Raw genomic sequence first — 21,022 nt, forward strand, 5'->3', positions numbered from 1 at the left:
CTATAAACATTAAGGAAATTTTGTTTAACCTTCTTATAGGTTTTTCTAAATTTCTAAAGTAATATTTTCTTAAGCTCTTTTTAAGAAATTAATAGAATTTCATAATTATTTTATTTAAAATTTAAGCTAATACTTTGTAAAAATTTAATACCGATGTTTCTAGCAGTTTTTCTAAAGAACCACATTCAACCTCTATAGAGCTTTAAGCGAATTTCATAGAGATCGGATAGAAAGGTTTTAACAAATGTAAAATTTTAAAATGACACTGTGTAAGGATATACATTTATTTATCATATTTTTAATCGATGTAATAGTTTTGGTCCATCACTATTCGATAGCCTTTAGAATACAGATTCTATTATATGTTGGCAACCACGCAAGGCGATTAATACATCTTTTCCTAAATGTTATATTAGTAGTATTATAATTAATATTAGAATGCTTTAAATATTTGTATAGTAAAAACTTTTATTCTAAATAGTATACGTATTCTAAAAAAATGACAGATGTTAAAAGTATTTTACAGTTATTTTATAGCTAAGAAATAAAGTTTTTCATTAGAAAATTCTGGTAAAAAAATATTTGGACAATTTGATTGGTTAGAGTAGTTGCAATTAGTTAACTCATTCCGCTTTGAGTTTGCAAGCTATCTGTGTAAAGAGGTTTTCCCCTGAATTCTTTGGTTTCCCATTTCCATTAATACTTGTTGAGGTGATCAGTAATAGTTAGTGTATACAGCGCCGTGCAGAGGTATCCTGCCCAAATTTACTCGCGGGCCCCTTCGATTTGCACCCCACTCCCTCGAGCTTCTTCGATGGGCCCTACGGCTACGGGGATTCCCCCCCTGCCCCCCTCTGAACGGCCCTGAGTGTATAGAGCTGTTGGATCGGGTGGCATGAAGGGCTTGCCACCACCCTCCTACGCATTGTAACCCGGTCACTTGAATTAAAGGCATTAAAAGTCGATAGCTGACTTAGGCCTAGGGTGCACTCTTAAAAAAAAAGGTGTATTTTCAAACCTTTAAGGGTTTTTTCTTGTCCCATATTTAACACCTTAACAGGTTTATAAAGGATGTTATTCTACACCTTAAAGGGCAGTTTTCCTGCTAGGGTGTTTATTTACACTGTTTGGGGTGCTTATGTCCTCCGTTTTGGTTCCTTTGTTAACAATTTGTGGTATAAAACTATTCCCTTCAGGGTTATTATCTACACCCTCTAGGGTACAAGACGACTCCTTTTAGGGTACCAAACGACTCCCTTCAGGGTGTTACATTACCCCCTTCAAGGTTCTACAATACTCCCTTAAGGGTTCTATAATACTCCCTTTAAAGTTTTTAACTACTCCCTTTAAGGTTCTAAACTACTGCCTTAAGGGTGCTACAATACTCCCTTTAATGTGTTAAAATACTCCTTTTAGGGTACTAAACTACTGCCTTAAGGGAGCTACACCCTTACGAGGTGTTAAATCACTCAATTTAACACCCTTTATACACCTTTTCAAGTTTTTAATTTGGGACAATAAAAATCCCTTTAGGGCGTTTAAATTAACATTAAAGAGTGTTTTTTTACAGACATTACACCCTTAATACACCATTAAAACACCCTTTTTTAACAGTGTGGTGCTTTGGATATTAGCTGATTTCTAAAGAGTGTTTTTCTCATTCCGGAACAGGACAAACAAACGGTTCGCAAATTTTTATCGAAGCTGTCGGCTGAATTTAGTTGCGCTCAGTCGATGTTGTCCTTCAGTCGCAACGACACCGCAAGTACCAGTACATTGGACGGAGAATGCGACTCGTTCAAGAACGACTCGTTCCAACTGTTGAGGGCCCGAAAGATGTCCGAGTTGCCATCGGACGTGTCCAGCTTGACCAATTACCGCGATCTGAAACGGCAATGCCACGACCTTCACCAGCGAATCCGACAAGCGTACCAGAAACACTATCCGAGGACCGCGAACGACGACGTGGACCGGGCACCGTCGGGATTCTTGGAGCGAGTCAAGAGGGACTTGTTTTTGTACCCGGGCACCAACTGGTGTGGCTCGGGGAACTCCGCCCGGAAGTTCAACGAACTGGGCTATAACGCGGCGGCGGACCGTTGCTGTCGGGACCACGACCATTGCCCTTTCACCATCGAGGCGTTCACCGACAAATTCAACTTCTTCAACTACCGATTCCACACCGTCAGCCATTGCGACTGCGACGAAAGGTAACGGACTTTTACCGTTACTCTCCTTGTTGGTTTTTGACCTTTTGACCTTGGGTTTTATAGATAATGGAAGTAATATTGAATTCGAATGTTGGAAACAGCTAGATTATTTGAATGGTTTGTCCTATACTTTAATCGTAAACTAATTAGCTTTTGGATGGTTTTCACAAAAACGCCGGAAGGGCTAGCGTTGACGCAAAAATATTCCGATTGCTATAGCACCAAATTTGTTTACTTGCTCTGACGAATTTCATGAGTTCGAAGTTGTTGCTTTCTCAGTTAAACGTTCAATTTCAATTTATTTCCTAAAAATATTGTTTTAATGGTTTAATAAATGTATAAACTAATACCTTTAGTATAATGAGCTGAGGTTAGGTTATGCTAGGTTAGTTAAGGTTGAGTTAGGTCAAGTTATTTTTAGGTAGGTTGAGTTAAGTCACGTTATGTTAGATTAGGTCAGGTTGGTTTTCAAAGTAATTATGCTATTCTTATATTCGAAAAATGTATTTGTTTTAATATTCTTAGCGGTCATGTGCAATATTATATGCATAGTGATGTGTCAAAATGCCAATATTTTTCGGTTATTTGAAACTCGTACAAATGCTTCCAAATCTATCTGATGATGTCCGATTTCATTAGCCCTTTTGATTACTATCCTCGTGATTGGTACCATCGTTGGACATAAAGGAAACTTACTTAGGTCGGGGCAGAGGGGCACTCCAATGGTTATTAGGACACCCTCGAATGATTAAATCATGATTAGATTAGATTAAAATTAAATCTGTAGCTTTGGCTGTACAAAGATTAAAAATGATTAAATCATGATTAAATTTTTATCATGATTACTAGAACACCCGGTAACAAAGTGATCTGCCCCTCAGTCGGAGCCGTAAAACTAAAGTCGTAGTTTTTCTGCTAAAACCATTCTATCCTACGCCATAGAATCGCCCTTATGATCCGTGTAAGAATACAATTTTGTAGAAATTGTTTTAGAGTTGGGCGTGGTCGTATTGGGCTTGGCACGCGCGAAGAGATGATCCAATATGGCGTTTTATCCCCACACATATCTCCGATCCTCCGAAGTTGAAACAGAAGCCGGTTAGAAATAAAACTATTTCCTTTCTATATTTGGGGCTTGCCATTATCCCTGGATAATAGTATTTTCGATCAATTTGTTATCGAGTTATATTTGTTACGTTAGGAACATGGATTAACTAACTGGCTTCGCCAAAGGAGGTAGCTCAACACGAAAATACTGTTACATATGTGTTCTGAACGCCACCTAACGTAAAAGGTGGTTTTGTGGAAGCTACTAAAGCATATTAGCTACTGGATTTTTAAATGCAGACGATCTTTCATATCAAAATGCAAAGCGTCTGCTAACAGCCACTAACAAGGGGAGTACCCGAGGTGTTTATTGCCGATTTTGTTCAAAGTCGGGCGTAATATAGACCTATATGAGATATGAAATTTCCCAAAAGGAGACGTTGCACTACCCATTCGATTTGCTATGGAAACCGAAAATGTTTTTGACTTGTTAAAACCAAAATAAGATTTTTTCCTTATTTTACCCTAAAAATGTTACAATTTTACCCAAAAAATGTTCGAATTTACCGAAACTTGATGAAATTTACCTAAATGTGGTCCAAATACCCATTTTGTGATTTTAAATTTTTTAAAAAATTTCGTAAAACCGAATCCCATACTTTTTTAAATGGATATTTTTTGGGTTTTTAGTGGTAATAAATATTTTCGGTTGCCATGGCAAATCGAATGGGTAGTGCAACGTCTCCTTTTGGGAAATTTCATATCTTATATAGGTCTACATTACGCCCGACTTTGAACAAAATCGGCCATAAACACCTCGGGTACTCTCCTTGTAAATGAGCTTCTTGCGTTAGCCGATAGGTGTTTCTATGTCAAATGAAAAGGTTTATTAATCAACGTTTATGCTTTCTATAAATATTATTATCAGCGTAGGATCAATTATTTGAACTAACCTGTACAAAGGCCTCTAAGTTTTTATATGCATTGAGCAAAGGTTTAATAATTTAGATATTATCTATAGAAAGTCTTTGGTATAACTTTCTCTAAATGTGATTCTATAGAAAGATATATATAAAACACCCTAATTGAATTTATAAATAGTTTTATAAATAATTTGTAGATCTTTAAAGTATTCTTTGGAAATTCAATAAAAACAGGTTTATAGATAAATAAGAAAACATTTATTCTAAAGGTTTCTATAAATAATATCTAAGATGTTATAAGGAGTTTCTATAAAATTATCTAGAAAATAATCTTATAAGATCGAGTGGCATTTTATTTTTGAGTCGCGTATTTTTGTCGTTAGAGGCGCTTATCTTTTTGGGTACGACGTCACTCAACACATTTTTAACGGTAAACATTTTGATTAACTGAAACATTTATGCATTATAATGAGGAAAATTTTTATGCCAACTACTCGGAAGATGGCGGTAAATAACACTATTGCATTTTCTAGCTTCTTCTCAGTAACGGCACGCGACGCACGCTCGGTGTCACGTGTCAATTACACAAAAGCGGGAAAGCCCAAAAATGTTGTGCAGCGCCATCTTCCGAATAGTCGGAATAATAATTTGGCTCATTATTATAAAATAAAATAATGGTTTTTCTATTTAAAAACTGTCTAGTTAAAATGGAAGTGTAAAATTTAATTAAACAGTCCTAAATCACTGTACATCATCTAACAACATAATTGGTTTACGAACATAGAGAGTAAAATGCTTTGAAGTTTAGTGAAATTGTAACTTCCTAAGCCTATTTAGCTCAATTACGTGTTTACAAAACAACCGTTGTAATTGGGGTGCAATTTCGACATTCTTTTGAGGGGGCTTTTGGAGGACATCATCGCAGTTATGTATCAATATAGTTAACCTTGAAATTTCGTCCTGTTGGAGACGTTCGAGGGGAATTATTGGGGGGGGGAGGGAAGTATTTCTTCGTTATAACGATCTATCAAAATGATTGACAGCACCGTACTTTCCAATTCGTCGTCTATGTATATTTATGTCAATCAAGCCGTTCTCAACGCCTCCTGGCGACCGAAATCGCGACTAAAGATCTCTATTTTTTGTTTTCCATTTTATGTTGTCTCTGGGACCTGTCTCGTTAGTAACTTGTCCTTGAAATTGCGATATCTTTGGTATTTCGAGCGTTCGTTTTATTACAGAATTATACGTGCAAGATAACCAATTTCACAAAAATTGGCTTTAAAATTCTGCAAAACTTTAATCGGAATTCTAAATAATTTCTGTAGAAATTTAGGTCATTTCTCTAAAACCTCTGAAAAAATAGAAACGTTCTTTAGAAATAATTATAGAAAAACTTGCATAGTCTATAGACGTTCACAAGATTTCATGGAAAATTTATAGAAATTTGTAAAGAGTAGGCAAAAACCCACTTAGTTTAATATTAAATTTTATTGAACATGATAAAAAAATTCCATTATTAAAATACATTATTGCATTTTCAAAACAATTCAACTTTTTTTTTTTAAATCAAATATAATTTAAAAAAACACTGTTCGTATTCCTTTAAGATTTCTGTGCGTTCAAAGTATTTTTCAAAGACCTATATACCATTATAATACTTATAATAATCCAACTTATTTTTAAAATCAAAAATAATATTAAAAAAAAAACAGTCTTAGTATTCCTTCTACGTATTTAAAAAAAACACCTAGATACTAGGGCTGTGCCCGTAGTGGTTTTAAACAATCGAGTCGGGTATCGAGTACGAATTATTTTCATCGACTATTCGAGTCGAGTAATCGAGTACTTGATTAAGGGGAAATACTCTCTTTTTTGAGTCAAGTAATTAAGAAAAAAACCTCGAGTAATATTTTTAATGAGTCGAGTTATCGAGTACTTGATTAGGAAATTAAATTCAAAACGAGTATAAACTAACTTGCATTGCTGAAAAATATTCCTTTAATTTAAATGAACCAGTTTCCACCACTTTAGTAAACTTATAGTGACTAGTGGGATATAAAAGACTAGTATACTAGGATACTATTATAGATATTAATAGTAAAATAACATTTCAATATATATTTTTTTAAATTATTAATGTACCGTCTGTCCGTATATTGCATAGGAACTTAAAGGGGAACGGCCAAGCTTTTCCAAATATGGCCTTATTTCCGCATCAAAAGATTAACAAGACGTTCAATATACTAACACGTACCTTTTTAGTCTTGATAAAATAGCTTTTGGCCCAAAAAGTTGAAACGAAAAATAACGCCAGGTGTTTGGGTTTGAATTTTCGCCGCCATCTTAGGGGCTGCCGCCAGCGCCCCTAACCCCGTTTGAGCGATTTGCGAACTATCATATCTTTTAAAATCGCGCAAATTAGGCTTAAGTCTCTTATAACTGGAACGCGCCGCGCGTGCAAAACAAATTTTTTGCGTCTTAAGCAGCGCGCGCTTTTAAGTTGTTTTTCTGTCTCACCGACTTCTCACCAGGGACTCTATTCTGTAAGCACTTCTCGATCTCGAATCGTTCTCACGAGATGTCGAAAAACGCTATTCTATAAAATATTCGTCGAAAAATGCTACTCGAATTCGATGGACTTCTCGAAGTCGATCTCGTCGTGTCCGAAGCTTACGAGATCGCTTGCGACAGAGGTTTCAACCAATCATCGAGCTAGTAGTTCTTTTTAACTACCTCCCACCCCACCTTCTCCCGTGTTGCCAAAAAGCTACCACTACCGAAACCGTCTTTCTTAGGGAAAAAAGCAATGGCGCTTGCTATAGTTAAATATAGCCTTAGAAATCGATAATAGGCGTAATTTTCAAAGATAAAGAGTTATAAGAGACCAAACAATAAATCCTTGGATAAGAAATAATAACTTTATTCATTTTTATCCACAAACGAAAATTATCCGAAAAAAAACTGATTATTTTACATGTTAAATTGCTATATTATACAGTGTTTCTTTCAGGCATCTCTACGGGGGGGGGGCTTCCCCCTTTTCCGACGCCACTGCCAGGCGTGCAGGGAGCGCTACGCTCATGGCTCGCCACTGGATACCGGCACCCCCGAATGTCTGGGAAACCCCCCCGAAGAAAATTTTCTATATAGCCGTGGATAATATCCATGGATAAACAGTTAATCGTAATATTTATGGTTAATTAAAACTTTAGCGGTTAATCTAGCTGTTTCACCGAGCTCTATTTGGACTTTAAATATATACTGCAGTATTACAATGAAAATAAATATCCTTTCTCTAAACTATAAAACATGGGCGTTTGTAATCAGCTGTTTTTGTGATGGTGTATTCTTATTGGTCGGAAAATAGAGAGCCTATGCGCGATTACAACCGGAAATATGTAGAACCCACGTGGTCTACTCACTTGTCGAGAGTCGAGATGTATCACTTCGAAGTCGATTTCGATGAAATATAGAATAGGGTTTATCGAGAAATGACTTCTCGATCGAAGTGATCGCCTTCGAGATCGACTTCGAGTCGACATCGAGAGTGAGATCGAGAGTGAGATCGAGAGTGAGATCGAGATAAATTAGAGAATAGCCTCCCAGGTGACGCGGCGGACGCGCGCTTTTCGATTTCCCGAAATTTCTTTATTTTATTAAAACTTAACCACTCAATATTTTTTTATGCGGTTTTCGCCATAAATTTTAGTTTTTAATGGGCTATAGGGCTATCTAACTGGTTAAAGCTTGACCGTTCCCCTTTAAGACTCCTATTTTTAAATTAAAATAAAATTTGAAAAAAAAAACACTGTTAGTATTCTTTTAACATTTCTACGTTCTACGTATTTAAAAAACCCTTGAATTCCAATTTTGTACTTATAACAATCCAACTTATTTTTAAAATAAAATATAATATTAAAAAAAACTGTTAGTATTCCTTTAAGATTTCTACGTTCTACGTATTTAAAAAACCCTTGAATACCAATTTAGTACTTATAACAATCCAACTTATTTTTAAAATAAAATATAATATTAAAAAAAAACACTGTTAGTATTCCTTTAAGATTTATCTCCGTTCTACGGATTTTTCCAAAGACACAGATACCGTCCAAACAAACCGTGTAGAAATGTCTGTGGCTTTTAAAATTCATTCAGGTTGCGTAATAGTCTGTCCCGAATTCAGTCGCGTATATTTGCAGTCTGAGCGCTAGATAGAGAGATTTGTATTGGATTTGTCCGATTGACTGCCGGTAGCGCCGGCTGTCGGTAAACGGCGTAACTACGTTTGTAATATAGATAGTGCATTAGAAATCCTTCCCCCCAAAAATCGCATCTGTTACCGAACGCAACACCAAGCGGTTAGCAAAAAAAAGGGTGTTAAGCCCATAAAGACGAAAGCGCCGCCTATCGGCAGTTCTTTCAACTTCTTAAGACCAGCGAAATATTTTTGCTTTTGTCTGTTTGAGTGCTACGATTACGATAGAGATGTAAGGCTTTTTCTTTTAAAACAAATCTTTATAAATTAGTCTTAAAAACCCCCACCAATTTTCACACACCCACGCCAGATAATTAGGGAAAATATTTCAAAAATTGCGTTTCCAACATATAAATTAGTTTCGTGTTTATAATTAAATGTAATTTAGCTACGCGTCACGCGCGTTTGGTTTTTCTCGAAGTAAACTACCTTTGGGGTTTTTAAATGGTCTGCAATTTCCAAAAACAAGATTTCACTCTACCCATATTCGTTGAATTGTTTGGGAAAAAGTTTACATTCTTGTCTGCTTAAATTTGAAAATTCTTTCACAATGACCTTTCAAGTTTACGGACTGTTTAGTTAAGCTCGTAAAAATAAATTGACTTGTTAATTTACGTAGAATATCGAGAGTTGTCGGTCCAATTCTATAGTTTTTGTGTTAGGGGTAGTTTAGCTACGCCTCACGCCCGAGTTACGTGTTTAGTAAATTACTTTTGAGTTACTTAAGATCCACAGTTTTGAAAATAAAATTAAATATTTTTCACTCCTAATATAATTGCATTTGAATTTTTTGAAAACGACATTATTATCTGCTAAAATTTGAAATTTCTTTAACAATGACCTCACAAATTTACGGACTGTTTAGTTAAGCTCGTAAGTCTTTGTTTTGGAAAGGAAAATGCAGATTTACATAGCGATTTAAGCGCTTTAAATGTGAGTACGTTGTTGTAGAAAAACTATTATGTGACGTATAATATTTGCTTACCCTGCTATACAAATTAACTCATTTGAAATCTTATTGCTACTCTGTAAGTCAGATATTGAATTTCGCGCCAAAAAATAATAAATTTTATAACAATAGAACTACAAATCAATTGCCGAAATTTTGACCCCTTGAATATAAAAGAGAAATAAAAATCAATTTAAAAAAAAGAAAAAAGTTCCAAAAAAATAATGCCCAAAAATCGGAAGTTCTTTCAAAAATTAAATTAATAAAGAACCGAATAAAAAAGTCGGTAATCAATTGAAATCATTCTTTCGGGCTTCCTTGCCCCCTTCGCCCCCACCCCGGTCCTCCGTTTCAGACAAAAGGAAGCTAGCGCCCAATTTCCGGCCACCACTGCTTCCATCTAGCGGTAGCCACAAAAATCATTTTATGGGGATATTTTCTCTGTAGGGACGTTTATGCATTTCGTCAAATGTGGCAGTATCTATATTGCGAAGTGGAACGGCCTTTTAAACGTAACCGGAAGTGTCTGTTTCGTGATCCAATGGTTAAAATGACGGCCAAGGCTTAACGTTGACCAAGGCTTAAGAGAGTTTAAGTATGTTAGGAATGGGGCCTTCTATCTATTTAGAAACGTAAAGGAGCCCGTGGTAAAAGCTTTGGAACCACTTTAGCCCCTCTTAGAGTGGCTGCACCGCACGATACGTTTCCGGTTGTTTGAGCCAGTGGCGACATCTGTTGGTAATATCTGGCTGCATTTTTTGAATTAGTAAATATTCAGTTATTTTAATTTAATTCAAAAGTCAAAATAACGTAAGTTCGGGTTTCCCCTAATAGTTATAAACTCAACCATAAGTATAACACTTGCCACTTTTTACATTAATTTTGGTCATACCTCAAGCCTATTTGAATACTTCTCTTTTAAGGAAATCCTATACCTATTTTCATAAATTGGAAAAAATCTAAAGGAAATCCTATTCCTGTTTTCATAAATAGGAAATTTGAAAAGGATATCCTATACCGGTTTTCATAAATAGGGAAATATGTACAGGAAATCCTATATCTATTTTCATAAATAGGACAAAATCTGAAGGAAACCCTATACAGGTTTTTATAAATAGGAGAATATGTAGAGGAAATACTATACCGGTTTTTATAAATAGGAAAATATATATAGGAAATCCTATACTGGTTTTTATAAATAGGAAAATAAGTAAAGAAAATCCTATACCGGTTTTCATAAGTAAAGAAAATCCTATACCGGTTTTCATAAGTAAAGAAAATCCTATACCGGTTTTCATAAGTAAAGAAAATCCTATACCGGTTTTCATAAGTAAAGAAAATCCTATACAGGTTTTCATAAGTAAAGAAAATCCTATACCGGTTTTCATAAGTAAAGAAAATCCTATACCGGTTTTCATAAGTAAAGAAAATCCTATACCGGTTTTCACAAGTAAAGAAAATCCTATACCGGTTTTCATAAGTAAAGAAAATCCTATACCGGTTTTCATAAGTAAAGAAAATCCTATACCGGTTTTCATAAGTAAAGAAAATCCTATACCGGTTTTCATAAGTAAAGAAAATCCTATACCGGTTTTCATAAGTAAAGAAAATCCTATACCGGTTTTCATTAACAGGATAATATACAGAGAAAAATCCTATACTGGTTTTCATAAATAGGAAAATAAGTAAAGGAAATCCTATACCTGTTTTCATAAACAGGAGAATATATAGAGGAAAATAATATACTGGTTTTCATAAATAGGAAAATAAGTAAAGGAAATCCTATACCAGTTTTTATAAATAGGAAAATAAGTAAAGGAAATCCTATACCAGTTTTTATAAATAGGAAAATAAGTAAAGGAAATCCTATACCTGTTTTCATAAACATGATAATATATAGAGGAAAATCCTATACTGGTTTTCATAAACAGGAGAATATGTAGAGGAAATACTATACCGGTTATTATAAATAGGAAAATATATAGAGGAAATCCTATAAAGGTTTTTATAAACAGGAGAATATGTAGAGGAAATACTATACCGGTTTTATAAATAGGAAAATAAGTAAAGGTAATCGTATACCTGTTCTCATAAACAGGAGAATATGTAGAGGAAATCCTATACCGGTTTTCATAAATAGGAAAATATATAGAGGAAATCCTATAAATGTTTTAATAAGTAGGAAAATAAGTAAAGGAAATCCTTTACCAGTTTTCATAAATAGAAAAACAAGTAAAGGAAATCCTATACCTGTTTTAATAAGTAGGAAAATAAGTAAAGGAAATCCTATACCAGTTTTCATAAGTAGAAAAAAATCTGAAAGAAGTCCTTCACCACTGACAAATAAATAGGAAAATATGTAAAACAATGATCAGCCAAATTTAAAATTCATCAAGGAAACATGTGGTGTTGATGTTAATAAACTAAACATAATAACGTTTAGATCTTAAATTCAAACTACCTCTAAAGACGAAGTGAATGTTTGTGCACGTTATGATTCAATATTTGATCATTATTTTGGATTTGAAGCAAACAATATTTTTCATTAGAACTTATCGGTAATAGTGAGTGTAGGGAGCTGTTGGCTCGCGTGGCATGAAGAGCTTGCCACTATCCTCCTACGCATTGTAACCCGGCCACCAGAATTAATGGCTTTAAAAGTCGCTAGATGACTTGGGCCTAAGGTGGTGCTAAGGGTATTAGCCTTGCTGATTATTATTATTATTGGTCTCTTACGCTGTTAATAACCGATTGACGCTGTGTACACTTTTCCAACAACAAATACGTTTATATTGAATTTTTGTGGGTCGCAATTTTTAACAAGACCTTAAATTTATTGGCTTAGTATTGGTGCAATAAACAATTAACCGGTAGTGTTATACTTATTTTTAGGTTACTTATGGGATAAATTGATCTAAAAAATTAACACGGAGTTAATTAAATTGAAATTAAGTTTTACCAAGAACTTAAAATTACTGGCGAAATATTAGTGTAATCATATGTAACATAATTACTCATAAGTATGCCTCTGTATAACATTTCCATTGAAAAATATTCAATGAGACCTTGTTTCACGCGGAACATACATTAAGTGGACCCAAAAATGCAAAAATGCTTATAATCCTTGCGCTATTGAAAAGGTTACCATGGAAATGAAATCACGTGATCGCGAGGCACGAGCTAAATTTGACATGGGCCAAGCCAGAAACGCGAGAGGAATTCTCACTAACTTCCGTTTCCAATCAGTAAAGTTGATGACGCGTATTTCGTCACGGAATTGTAAGTGACGTAATTTACGTCATATCCCGTCAACAAGGTTTCATTAACGAAATGCTTTTATGGCATACTTATGAGTGATTATGTTACATATGGTGTAATACATAATTAACCTTTACGATATTATTACTGGTATAAAATAATCCAAATAAATAACTCGAATTAAATGAAATTGGACATAAGTTACAATAAGTACGACAATTATCAAAAATTATCACCGAACTGATTTTCAGAATTTTTGCGCAATCGAGGTTTATTTATCAGCAAAATACCCAAATATACATGTCCAGGTCGGAACTGGGAGAGAATGTCCGTGTCAAAGAAAAATTGGGTCAAAAAATTAGCATTAAAACCATATTAAGTGTCATACTTATGATTATTACGTTACTTATGATTGAAAATAACATTTTTACCATGATCCGAAATTCTTCAATTCCTAACTTATTATAAATATATCAAACCAAATTCGATTACAATTGACGTTTTTGACATTTTGACTCATTTCTTAAGAGTGAAATTTCTTGTCAGATGAAAAAAAATGAAGTTTATTAACTTAAGGACACCTGGTGAGGAATAAAGGAAAGAAAAACCGAACTAACGCCATCTATCGTGATATTCGGAAGGTGATCGCGTCAACAATAACAACAACAATGGCACCAATCACTGGAAATATTTTTTACAAGATCTCCCTTCTCAGATATCTCCGAATTCAATGCCTCGCAGCTTTAAATGTACTTTCAAATGTGACGTTCGTGGCTATGATTGGTTCGTCGCGTACAATTTAGGCAGACAGTTCACGTTCAAGACCGGGATTTTTTTAATATAGAATTGGTACCAAACCACAGCATCAGGGTGAATTTGATACCACCAAAATTCCGCTTTTTTTAGTGGTAAGACTCACTGTTAAGCTCTATTCATGTTCCCTGATTTTTAAGCCTTGGCGAATGCACCCCGCGTGTAAAAATTCCCGTGTTCTAAGGGGTGGGGGGTATCTCACAATGACGTAACTGATCTGAATTGAATTAAGGGTTCCGTTCGGACTTCAATTTCATTTTTAAGTATGACACGAAAAGATGTTCACCATGACACGAAAAGATGTTAAGTATGACACGAGAAGATGTTAAGTATGACACGAGAAGATGTTACGTATGACACGAAAATATGTTAAGTATGACACGAGAAAATATGAAGTATGAGACAAGAAAATATGAAATATGACACGAGAAAATATGAAGTGTGACACGAAATGATGTTAAGTATGACATGAGATGATGTTAAGTATGACATGAGAAGATGTTAAGTATGACATGAGAAGATGTTACGTATGGCACGAAAAGATGTTAAGTATGAGACGAGAAAATATGAAATATGACACGAGAAAATATGAAGTGTGACACGAAATGATGTTAAGTATGACACGAGATGATGTTAAGTAAGAAATGAGAAGATGTAACGTATGACACGAGATGATGTTAAGTAAGAAATGAGAAGATGTAACGTATGACACGAGAAAATATGAAGTATGAGACGGGAAAATATGAAATATGACACGAAAAAATATGAAGTGTGACACGAAATGATGTTAAGTATGACACGAGATGATGTTAAGTATGACACGAGAAGATGTTAAGTATGACATGAGAAGATGTTACGTATGACACGAAAAGATGTTAAGTATGACACGAAAAGACGTTAAGTATGACACGAAAAGATATGAAGTATCACAACAAAGATATTAGCCATGCCATAAAAAGATGTTAAGTATCAAGTATGACACAAAAGGTTATGAAGTATGACAAGAAAAGATGAACGACGTGAAATGATATTTAGAAACAGTAATAGGAAACGTAACTACTACCAAACGTAAATTTTATATTTTTGATGGCAAAATTATTCAACAGAAATTGGGGTCAATTTTCTATAGCAATTGGAAAACCTAGATATGTAAAAGGTTTTTATAGAATTATTGGATTGAGCAGTCTATATGATATAGAAAACCTACGACTTTCTATTGACTTATAGATTTTATAGAAAGGCTATAGAAAATTTTAAAATGATTTACTCTAAAACCGAGACAACATAAGAATTAAAATTACTTTTCAGTAGTTACACAAAGTGGTTAATTTTTCCACGCCTTGTCCCCTCTGTAAATAAACTGCTAGCATTGTTACCGAGAAGATCCAAAGACTACAGACCAAGCGTGAAGAGCTGTCAGTCCTTGGAAACGATTCAATTAATGCGGTCAGTGTTGAAACACACTATAAGTAGAAATTTGGGATAATTTATTTAGGATGTTTCATACTTCTGATATTACTTTGTTAATTACTTACAAATTGAGAAAGCAGTTGGGATAATAGGATGTTTGATACTTCTGGTATCAATTTGATACTTCAAATTAAGAAAGCAGTTGGGATAATAGGATGTTTCATACTTCTGGTATCAATTTGATACTTCAAATTAAGAAAGCAGTTGGGATAATAGGATGTTTCATACTTCTGGTATCAATTTGATACTGCAAATTAAGAAAGCAGTTGGGATAATAGGATGTTTCATACTTCTGGTATCAATTTGATACTTCAAATTAAGAAAGCAGTTGGGATAATAGGATGTTTGATACTTGTGATATTACTTTGTTAATTACTTACAAATTGAGAAAACAGTTGGGATAATAGGATGTTTCATACTTCTGGTATCAATTTGATACTTCAAATTAAGAAAGCAGTTGGGATAATAGGATGTTTCATACTTCTGGTATCAATTTGATACTTCAAATTAAGAAAGCAGTTGGGATAATAGGATGTTTCATACTTCTGGTATCAATTTGATACTGCAAATTAAGAAAGCAGTTGGGATAATAGGATGTTTCATACTTCTGGTATCAATTTGATACTTCAAATTAAGAATAACAAAGCAGTTGGAAGAATAGATTGTGTCATATGTTATGATAATAATTTATTAATTAATGAATAAAATTAGAAATAAATCAAGTTCAAATGTGGTATAAGCACAAAAACAAAATTGCCTCAGAATTAGATCGTAATTAAGTTAGTTTGGTCACGTTCCGAAACAAGAAACCCCCATTCGGATAATTTTTCAATTATAAAAAGGCGAACACTTTTGGGTCTGACCCCGACCAGTTTACGGCCAATTTAGAGTTTTACTTTCAACGGGACGGAATGGGGAAAAGTCGGTAGTGTTGTAGCTCGGAACAGCTAAGGGCGCAAATAGTTTTTACTTATTATATCGTACATAAAGCCATAAATTTTTCATTGACCCTGCCGTCCAACAATTATCTAATACTACCACCATTCTAGCCTAGAGTTCCAAAGCGGCGTTCACACTTTACAACTTTGGTTGGTCAACTTTTCAGCGTTTTAATTGACATTTCAACTACCTGCATGGTATTGGTAATATTTGTAAAACTTTCATATAATTTAATATTAATTAATGTTAATATTTATGTTATATTATATTATATTATATTATATTATACTATATTATATTATATTATACTATAATATATTATATTATGTTAGATTATATTATATTATATTACGTTACAATATATTACCTTATATTATATTACGTTACAATATATTACGTTATATTATAATATATTACGTTACATTACGTTACGCTACATTACGTTATATTATGTTACGTTCCATTACGTTATATTACATTACGTTACGGTAAATTACGTTACGTTACGTTACGGTAAATTACGTTAAGTTACGTTACAATATGTTACATTACGTTACGTTACGTTACGGTAAATTACGTTACGTTACGTTACGGTAAATTACGTTACGTTACGTTACGGTAAATTACGTTACGTTACGTTACAATATGTTACATTACGTTACGTTACATTACGTTACATTACGTTACGCTACATTACGTAACATTACGTTACGCTACATTACGTAACATTACGTTACGCTACATTACGTAACATTACGTTACGTTACATTACATTACATTACGTTACGCTACATTACGTAACATTACGTTACATTACATTACATTACGTTACGTTACGTTACATCACATAATATCATAAAAAGTGTTTAAATTTAATCGAAAAATTATTATAGCTAAATAATTTCGATTATCAAGTATAATTATTATTACAAATGTGTTATGATGCGACCGAAACTTGGGAAAAACGCTTTGAGAGTCTCCGATGTTTTATTATACGTGATTTCAATACTTTTGTTTCTCAATTGTAAATCTGCACTGGCCAATGCAGACTCGACTGGAACAGGACGACAAGCGCGCTCTCTGGCGGATTCGTAACATGTCGTGTGTTTGAGACGTCCCTCGGGCTGGGAGGGAGGGGTGCTGACCCCACTGACCCCGAACCAGGGGAATCGATCAGGCTGGAATTAAGAGGGGTGCCTCGCCAACTGGGTGACGGTTCCCCTCTTCGTCAGGGGTGGCGTGCAACGGGGTGGTGTAGACTGAGAACAACATGACTAGGTCGGGGAAAGGGAGTCGAAGGTTGGCAAATCTTCCTCCGCATGAAATTATTCCTTCATCCCTCTGCACCTTAACGAACCCTGGAGCGTTGCTCAATGGAAAAAGAGTGCATTTTAAAATTATTTCCTGGGTATTTTTTAATTCTAAAAAAAAATACCCAACACCAACATGTTCGACGGAAATTATAAAGACTCTTTTTAAAATTAAATAAAGATTTGATGGGCCTCTATCCCTTACGAAAATCACTTGATCCAATGTTTATATATAGGTCCAACTTCAACACATTCAATTCATTTTGGGTCAAATAATTTTGTTAAAATAAGGTTCAAATTGGATCAAATATAACGAATTTTTCGGTTCAAATCTCGATCAGGAAGTCAGATTGGTACAATTTTGGATTTAATTTTTGAATCGAATTTGATCCAGCATTTTGTTAAGGAATAGCTTTCCGAGTAATTTACAGATACTTTTAGGAATATCGCAATTCTTTTAGGAATGCCAAAATTATTTTAGGAATATCCAAATTCTTTTAGTAATATCGGAATTTGTTTTAGGAATATTGGAATTCTTTTAGGAATATTGGAATTTGTTTTAGGAATATTGGAATCCTTTTATTAATATTGGAATTCTTTTGGAAATATCGAATTTTCTTTAGGAATATCTATTTTTTTAGGAATATTGGAATTCTTTTGGGAATATCAAATTTTCTTTAGGAATATCTATTTTTTTAAGAATATTGGAATTCTTTTAGGAATATTGGAATTCTTTTAGGAATATTGGAATTCTTTTAGGAATATTGGAATTCTTTTAGGAATATTGGAATTCTTTTAGGAATATTGGAATTCTTTTAGGAATATTGGAATTCTTTTAGAAATATTGGAATTCTTTTAGGAATATTGGAATTCTTTTAGGAATATTGGAATTCTTTTGGGAATACCGAATTTTCTTTAGGAATATCGATTTATTAGGAATATTGGAATTAATTTAGGAATATTGGAACTCTTTGGGAATATCAAATTTTCTTTAGGAATATCTATTTTTTAGGAATATTGGAATTCTTTTAGGAATATTGGAATTCTTTTAGGAATATTGGAATTCTTTTAGAAATATTGGAATTCTTTTAGGAATATTGGAATTCTTTTAGGAATATTGGAATTCTTTTGGGAATACCGAATTTTCTTTAGGAATATCGATTTATTAGGAATATTGGAATTAATTTAGGAATATTGGAACTCTTTGGGAATATCAAATTTTCTTTAGGAATATCTATTTTTTAGGAATATTGGAATTCTTTTAGGAATATTGGAATTCTTTTAGGAATATTGGAATTCTTTTAGGAATATTGGAATTCTTTTAGGAATATTGGAATTCTTTTAGGAATATTGGAATTCTTTTAGGAATATTGGAATTCTTTTAGGAATATTGGAATTCTTTTAGGAATATTGGAATTCTTTTAGGAATATTGGAATTCTTTTAGGAATATTGGAATTCTTTTAGGAATATTGGAATTCTTTTAGGAATATTGGAATTCTTTTAGGAATATTGGAATTCTTTTAGGAATATTGGAATTCTTTTGGGAAAATCAAATTTTCTTTAGGAATATCTATTTTTTAGGAATATTGGAATTCTTTTAGGAATATTGGAATTCTTTTAGGAATATCGAAATTCTATAAGGAATATTGGAATTCTTTTGGGAAAATCAAATTTTCTTTAGGTATATCTATTTTTTAGGAATATTGGAATTCTTTTAGGAATATTGGAATTCTTTTGGGAATACCGAATTTTCTTTAGGAATATCGATTTATTAGGAATATTGGAATTAATTTAGGAATATTGGAACTCTTTGGGAATATCAAATTTTCTTTAGGAATATCTATTTTTTAGGAATATTGGAATTCTTTTAGGAATATCGAAATTCTATAAGGAATATTGGAATTCTTTTAGGAATATTGGAATTCTATAAGGAATATTGGAATTCTTTTAGGAAGATTGGAATTCTTTTAGGAATATTGGAATTCTTTTAGGAATATTGGAATTCTTTTAGGAATATTGGAATTCTTTTAGGAACATTGGAATTCTTTTAGGAATATTGGAATTCTTTTAGGAATATTGGAATTCTTTTAGGAATATTGGAATTCTTTTAGGAATATTGGAATTCTTTTAGGAATATTGGAATTCTTTTAGAAATATTGGAATTCTTTTAGAAATATTGGAATTATTTTAGGAATATTGGAATTCTTTTAGGAAGATTGGAATTCTTTTAGGAATATTGGAATTCTTTTAGGAATATTGGAATTCTTTTAGGAATATTGGAATTCTTTTAGGAATATTGGAATTCTTTTGGGAATATTGGAATTCTTTTAGGAATATTGGAATTCTTTTAGAAATATTGGAATTCTTTTAGGAATATTGGAATTCTTTTAGGAATATTGGAATTCTTTTAGGAATATTGGAATTCTTTTAGGAATATTGGAATTCTTTTGGGAATACCGAATTTTCTTTAGGAATATCGATTTATTAGGAATATTGGAATTAATTTAGGAATATTGGAACTCTTTGGGAATATCAAATTTTCTTTAGGAATATCTATTTTTTAGGAATATTGGAATTCTTTTAGGAATATCGAAATTCTATAAGGAATATTGGAATTCTTTTAGGAATATTGGAATTCTTTTAGGAATATTGGAATTCTATAAGGAATATTGGAATTCTTTTAGGAAGATTGGAATTCTTTTAGGAATATTGGAATTCTTTTAGGAATATTGGAATTCTTTTAGGAATATTGGAATTCTTTTAGGAATATTGGAATTCTTTTAGGAATATTGGAATTCTTTTAGGAATATTGGAATTCTTTTAGGAATATTGGAATTCTTTTAGGAATATTGGAATTCTTTTAGGAATATTGGAATTCTTTTAGGAATATTGGAATTCTTTTAGAAATATTGGAATTCTTTTAGAAATATTGGAATTATTTTAGGAATATTGGAATTCTTTTAGGAAGATTGGAATTCTTTTAGGAATATTGGAATTCTTTTAGGAATATTGGAATTCTTTTAGGAATATTGGAATTCTTTTAGGAATATTGGAATTCTTTTAGGAATATTGGAATTCTTTTAGGAATATTGGAATTCTTTTGGGAATATTGGAATTCTTTTAGGAATATTGGAATTCTTTTAGAAATATTGGAATTCTTTTAGGAATATTGGAATTCTTTTAGGAATATTGGAATTCTTTTAGGAATATTGGAATTCTTTTAGGAATATTGGAATTCTTTTAGGAATATCGAAATTCTATAAGGAATATTGGAATTCTTTTGGGAAAATCAAATTTTCTTTAGGAATATCTATTTTTTAGGAATATTGGAATTCTTTTAGGAATATTGGAATTCTTTTAGGAATATCGAAATTCTATAAGGAATATTGGAATTCTTTTGGGAAAATCAAATTTTCTTTAGGTATATCTATTTTTTAGGAATATTGGAATTCTTTTAGGAATATTGGAATTCTTTTAGGAATATTGGAATTCTTTTAGGAATATTGGAATTCTTTTAGGAATATTGGAATTCTTTTAGAAATATTGGAATTCTTTTAGAAATATTGGAATTATTTTAGGAATATTGGAATTCTTTTAGGAAGATTGGAATTCTTTTAGGAATATTGGAATTCTTTTAGGAATATTGGAATTCTTTTAGGAATATTGGAATTCTTTTAGGAATATTGGAATTCTTTTGGGAATATTGGAATTCTTTTAGGAATATTGGAATTCTTTTAGAAATATTGGAATTCTTTTAGGAATATTGGAATTCTTTTAGGAATATTGGAATTCTTTTAGGAATATTGGAATTCTTTTAGGAATATTGGAATTCTTTTGGGAATAC

The 21,022-nt window shown here is 32.7% G+C and overlaps 1 protein-coding gene across 1 annotated transcript in view; it reads left to right on the forward strand.

Annotated features, from left to right (window-relative positions):
• The window catches only part of LOC149958875 (uncharacterized), a 47,282-nt gene that overhangs the window by 2,360 nt on the left and 23,900 nt on the right, over window positions 1-21,022 (forward strand). Inside the window, exon 3 of the mRNA XM_090165076.1 lies at window positions 1,672-2,210. Coding sequence (XP_090021202.1) covers window positions 1,672-2,210 — 539 coding nt within the window. The remainder of the gene's footprint in view (window positions 1-1,671; window positions 2,211-21,022) is intronic.

The sequence above is a fragment of the Leiobunum rupestre genome, chromosome 2, assembly GCF_980474605.1.
Source record: "Leiobunum rupestre chromosome 2, qqLeiRupe1.1.hap1, whole genome shotgun sequence".
Classification (NCBI taxonomy): domain Eukaryota; kingdom Metazoa; phylum Arthropoda; class Arachnida; order Opiliones; family Sclerosomatidae; genus Leiobunum; species Leiobunum rupestre.